This window comes from Dermochelys coriacea, chromosome 12, assembly GCF_009764565.3.
Source record: "Dermochelys coriacea isolate rDerCor1 chromosome 12, rDerCor1.pri.v4, whole genome shotgun sequence".
In the NCBI taxonomy this organism is placed as follows: domain Eukaryota; kingdom Metazoa; phylum Chordata; order Testudines; family Dermochelyidae; genus Dermochelys; species Dermochelys coriacea.
Genome location: NC_050079.1, coordinates 10,018,743 through 10,024,012, shown reverse-complemented (window position 1 = coordinate 10,024,012; position 5,270 = coordinate 10,018,743). Strand labels below are relative to the sequence as shown.

Sequence of the window (5,270 nt, the reverse complement as noted above, 5' to 3'; positions counted from 1 at the left end):
GGGTGCAACAATAATGGTACTCTGCAGGGGGGGTCCAGATGAAGGTGGTTGGGGCTCAGCAGGAGAGGTCGGGGGGAACAGAGCTCGGTACAGGAGTCTGGGTGTGGGGGGCTCAGTGAAGGGTCCAGATGCTGGGGGAGTGGGTCTCAGTGGGGTGGGGATCCAGGTGCAGCTGGTTGGGGCTTGGTGGGGTGGTGATCTATGTGTGGGTGGCTTGTCGGGGTAGTCCAGGTGCAGTGGGAGTGGGGCTCATTGAGGGGGGGGGGTTCTGAGCGTGTGTGTGTGTGTGTGGGGTGAGGCTCAGCAGGAGGGTCTGGGTATGAGGGAGTCTGGATGTATGGGGGTTGGGCAGATAGGGGAGCAGCTGCTGGTACAGAGATCCTTCCACCTGCAGCTGCAGAGTGATGGTTGTAGAAAGTGTGTTGGGGGGTGAAAGGGGAGTTTGTAGAGCTTCCTGCACCTGGGGGAGAAATCTGGGGTGTGTCTGACCCGGCCCCAGATGCCGTGCAAGGGAAGAGGAAGTCCTGTGCTCCCTAGCCCAGCTGGGACTAGCAGCTGAGCCTGGCAGAGAGTAGGAGCCACTCTCCAGGTCTTCCCCACCCCCTGCCCCACTGTGATTTACCTCTCTGCCTGCTGCCCAGGGCCCTTGAAACATACTGCTGGGGAGGGGTGCATGACCGCCGCTCTTGTGGTTTCCCTTGACTTCCCCATCAGAAAGTCATTTTTCTGCAGGGAAGCAAAGAAATCTGTGGGGGACATAAATTCTGTGCATGCGCAGTGGCGCAGAATTCCCCCAGGAGTAATAGATGCCGGGTGGGTTGTGTGTGTTGATCACACTGATTTGTGGTTGCACTCCATTTTCTGGTGGTGTTAACCAAATTAAAGTGGGTACAGGTTGGCTCTTCATTCACAAGAAGAAGTTCAGCTGGGCAGGAGACTGGGGCCAACCTCTCCCTTGGCTGGAGGAGACCCTGGCCTGTGGGGCACGTATGGGTGCTGGAGAGCTGGGCTGTAGGGAACGCTGCCATGGGGAGTGTTGTCGAAGAGGTGAGCTCTCCCCGGCCTGCTCGGAGGGGATTGGGGGGCGGCTATTCCCCAGAGCCGGGCTCTCCCTGGGCTGTTTGGGACTATGCCCTGGGGACACGGTTGAAGAGCCAAGCTCTCCCCTGGACTGTCCTGGACCCTGCCTGGGAATGGGGCGGCTATGCCGGCCTCTCCCTGGGCTATGGGACCCGGCCTGGCGGGGGAGGAACGGGGGCAATGACAGAGAGCGGGGCTCTCGCCCGGGGGTGCCGGCTGGGGCCGGCCTGGCGGGGGGCAGCCAGCGAGGCCAGGGCCGGGGTGGGGGAGGCGGTGTCGGGGAGCCCGGGCGGGGCCGGCTGGGGGGGAGGGGGAGCGGGGCTCTCGCCCGGGGGTGCCGGCTGGGGCCGGGCTGGCGGGGGAGGGGAGGGGAGGGGGGGGCAGCCGGCGAGGCCAGGGCCGGGGCCGGGGTGGGGGAGGCGGTGTCGGGGAGCCCGGGCGGGGCCGGCTGGGGGGGAGGGGGAGCGGGGCTCTCGCCCGGGGGTGCCGGCTGGGGCCGGGCTGGCGGGGGAGGGGAGGGGAGGGGAGGGGGGGGCAGCCGGCGAGGCCAGGGCCGGGGCCGGGGTGGGGGAGGCGGTGTCGGGGAGCCCGGGCGGGGCCGGCTGGGGGGGAGGGGGAGCGGGGCTCTCGCCCGGGGGTGCCGGCTGGGGCCGGGCTGGCGGGGGAGGGGAGGGGAGGGGCGGGGGGGCAGCCGGCGAGGCCAGGGCCGGGGCCGGGGCCGGGGTGGGGGAGGCGGTGTCGGGGAGCCCGGGCGCGGGCGGGGCCGGATGCCGGGCCGGCGGCACCGCCCCTCACCTGGCCGGCTCGTCGGGGCGGGAGGCGCGCCTCAGCGGAGCGCGGGCACCATGGCCGCCGCCTCGCCCCGCGCCGAGCCGGCCGGCCGCCGCAAGCCGGACAACACGGCCTTCACGCAGCAGCGCCTGCCGGCCTGGCAGCCGCTGCTGTCGGCGGGCACCGCGCTGCCGCTCTTCTTCTGCGTGGGCCTGGCCTGCCTGGCGCTGGGGCTGGGCCTGCACTTCTCCTCGGGCACCGTCCGCGAGCTGGAGCTCGACTACACCGGGGCGCCGGGCAGCGGCCACAGCTGCTCCCGCTGCGCCAACGCCAGCCGGCCGGCCGGGGCCGGGGGCTGCAGCTGCTCGCTGCGCTTCGAGCTGCCCGAGCGCTTCCCGGGGCCCGTGTGCCTCTACTACCAGCTCTCCAACTACTACCAGAACCACCGGCGCTACAGCGTCTCCCGCGACGACCGGCAGCTCAGCGGCGACGCCGCGGGCCTGCGCCGCCCCGCCGCGGAGTGCAGCCCCTTCCGCACCGGCCCCCGGGGCCTCCCCGTCGCCCCCTGCGGGGCCATCGCCAACAGCCGCTTCAATGACACCTTCGCCCTCCACCACCTGGCCAACGGCACCTTCCACCGCGTGCCCCTGGACAAGCGAGGCATCTCCTGGTGGACCGACTCCAACATCAAGTTCAGCAACCCCGCCCTCATCAATGGCACCCTGGAGGCCAGCTTCGAGGGCACAGCCAAGCCCCCCAACTGGCCCCACGCCGCCTACCTGCTGGACTCCAACCCCAACAACACCGGCTTCATCAACGAGGACTTCATCGTGTGGATGCGCATCGCTGCCCTGCCCACCTTCCGCAAGCTCTACCGCCGCGTGCGTGAGGGCAACTTCTCCTCTGGCCTGCCCCAAGGCACCTACTACCTCAACATCACCTACAACTACCCCGTCCTCTCCTTCCGGGGCACCAAGAAGGTCATCTTCAGCACCGTTTCCTGGATGGGGGGCAAGAACCCCTTCCTGGGCATTGTCTACCTGGTCTTTGGCTCCGCCTGCATCCTCACTGGCTTTGTCATGCTGGCTGTGCATATCAAGTTCCAGCAACAAAACCAGATGGATGTGGAATAGAGAGGTGGAGTCCAAACGCCCCCCAAACTTTGGAGGAAGTTGAGCTTCAGATCCAAACTTTTCTGCTAGCATCCAGGCCTCATCCTTCTCTTTCACTGTTATAATTCTGATCTCAATGGGTTTACTGTTTAACTCTCACCAATGTAAGTGGGAGCAGAATTGGGCCTTCTGTGTCTGTAAGGGGCTGAATGAAACCCCCCTTCTCCTTGCCACAAAACTATGGGAAAGCTCAAATCTGGTTAAAACTCTACAGCTCCAACGTATTCAGACTGAGCGATAAGAGCATCACTTGGTGTATATATCTGTGCACCTAAAGGATCACTGTCAGATTTTCTTTTTGCCTAACAAATTACCAATGTTTCTAATGTCACCACAGACTTTTTTCTTTTTAGGAGTGGAAGAATTTCAACCTGTTTTTCATCTGACACTCTTTTCCTCTGTCTGGGTTTAACTTCTGTTTTTCTAACCTTTTTCTACCAATGAAAGTGAAGCTTGCTAGTCTGTTTATTGATAGATTCTAGTCAATTGCATATTCAGGTTACCATGTATTAGCACAATGACCTGTTGTTTGGATTGCAAACTTTACAGTGGATTGTCTTTAAAATCTAATCATATCATTTAATAATCTTAACATTTCCATTCGGTCTGACAGGATTTTTACAGGGTTTGAGGCCTAAGTTATTGATGCCTTTTTCTTTAAAGTAGTAAAAGGGACATTTGGCAATATCTTAGAAAGACCAAAGATCAGTAAGAGACCGTTTTCACAGTGATGAGCGCTACCATATTGCTCGAGCCCAAGGTGTAAAACACTCCCATAAAGAAGCATCGCTCTGCTGGTGGTTGATAATCCAATTGTCAACTGTTTTAATTTTAAAAATATTTTTCTTTAATTTTTGAAGAGTAGGAATGTATACTAGTCCTTATCGAAATGGAATAAATTGAACTGGAGGTGTCCAAAAGGATAAACTTTAAGCTTGATATTAATCCTTAGTGAGAGACTATCTTGTGAGATACCAGCTGGGTAAGTGGTAACAGTGATCCAAAGCCATTTCTCTTCCCTCTTTCCTTCCTCTCACTTGAGGTCTTGCTGGTAGATGCAGAGTGACTTTACTTATAAGCATCTTCTGAACAAAATTGACTAGTGGCGGTAGAGTCCACCTAATTTCACTTATGGCAAAAGGCTCCTTTCTTTCTCTGCTATAGATTTATCTTCCATTAAAAAGGATAGAAGGATCTTACTTCATCTATATGTTCTTATTCTAAAAGATATTGCTAAGAATGGCATTAAATAACTTAGACTAGAAACACTTATATGGCAATAAAAATTGGTCATCCAACTTGCTTATCTAAAATAAATAACTTCATAATATTTTTAACGAAAACATACCTAATCGTGTGTTCAAAAAAGTGACCCCAGCTAAGAGACTAGTCTGAGTTCTCAAATATGTATTTCCTTAAATGTTTATATTTTGTTTCTGTCCTTTGAGGGGTTTTTTCCCCTCTTAAAGAGTTGGATTGACAAGAAGTTAGTGACGCTACCTTGGGAACCATCACTTGATAGTAGTTGCTTATGAGAGGTAGTCTGGTTAGCCCTGATTAGGATTCCGTATTAGATGTCTGAATGTCTGTGGCATGTAGATGATCTCTAATTCACAATGTAACTGCTCCCCTTGTCACATCTATGTATATTTGAAGTCTTTGGGCAAGTGTGGAACCTCTTTTTAATTTTTCAAGTTGGGTGATTCTTACTCTAGAAAAGTTTCTTCAAACTGAATTATAAATGCAGGCTTATTACGACTTCAGAAGCAGCGTCTTTTATACCAGTGCTGTGAACTACATGTCAGTTGAAACTTGAAAAGTTATGTAAAGCCTTAACCAAATTGCTTTTAGTTCTTTGAAAATGCTTTGAAGTACACGAGTAATTGTCTGTCTGAGAAATGACTTCGCATATTAAATGAACTTTTTTTTTTTTTCAAGCTCACAATGGAACTGGCTCTGTGGAATGCTGTAAGTGCAAGAAAAGGCCTGCATACGAACACATATAATAGCAGTATGTTCGGCCTGTGGACCAAATTCTGCTCTGTTCAACCCATGCAAATACCATTGAGGTTGCAAAGGTGTAAATGATGGCAAACCTTGTCCAACCTTTATGTTGTTGTTAACATTATTCTTGCTAACAATTCTGTCTGAAAAATATATTCGCCCTGCAGTCTGATTCATCTGGGAAGTAGTCTGTAGGATGCGAATATACATAACTTTATTCTTACTTTATACTAACTGTTAGGA

At 55.0% G+C, this 5,270-nt stretch overlaps 1 protein-coding gene across 1 annotated transcript; it reads left to right on the top strand.

Annotated features, from left to right (window-relative positions):
* The first annotated feature begins 1,871 nt into the window (after positions 1-1,871).
* On the top strand, positions 1,872-4,970 carry TMEM30B (transmembrane protein 30B). Its single transcript, XM_038368905.2, has one exon. The coding sequence runs from the start codon at positions 1,926-1,928 to the stop codon at positions 2,982-2,984; it is 1,059 nt and encodes a 352-aa protein (XP_038224833.1). The 5' UTR covers positions 1,872-1,925; the 3' UTR covers positions 2,985-4,970.
* Positions 4,971-5,270: the final 300 nt, after the last annotated feature.

Bases quoted from the DNA above. Each gene is read 5' to 3' on its own strand.
- TMEM30B (XM_038368905.2), top strand. From the start codon at position 1,926: ATGGCCGCCGCCTCGCCCCGCGCCGAGCCGGCCGGCCGCCGCAAGCCG.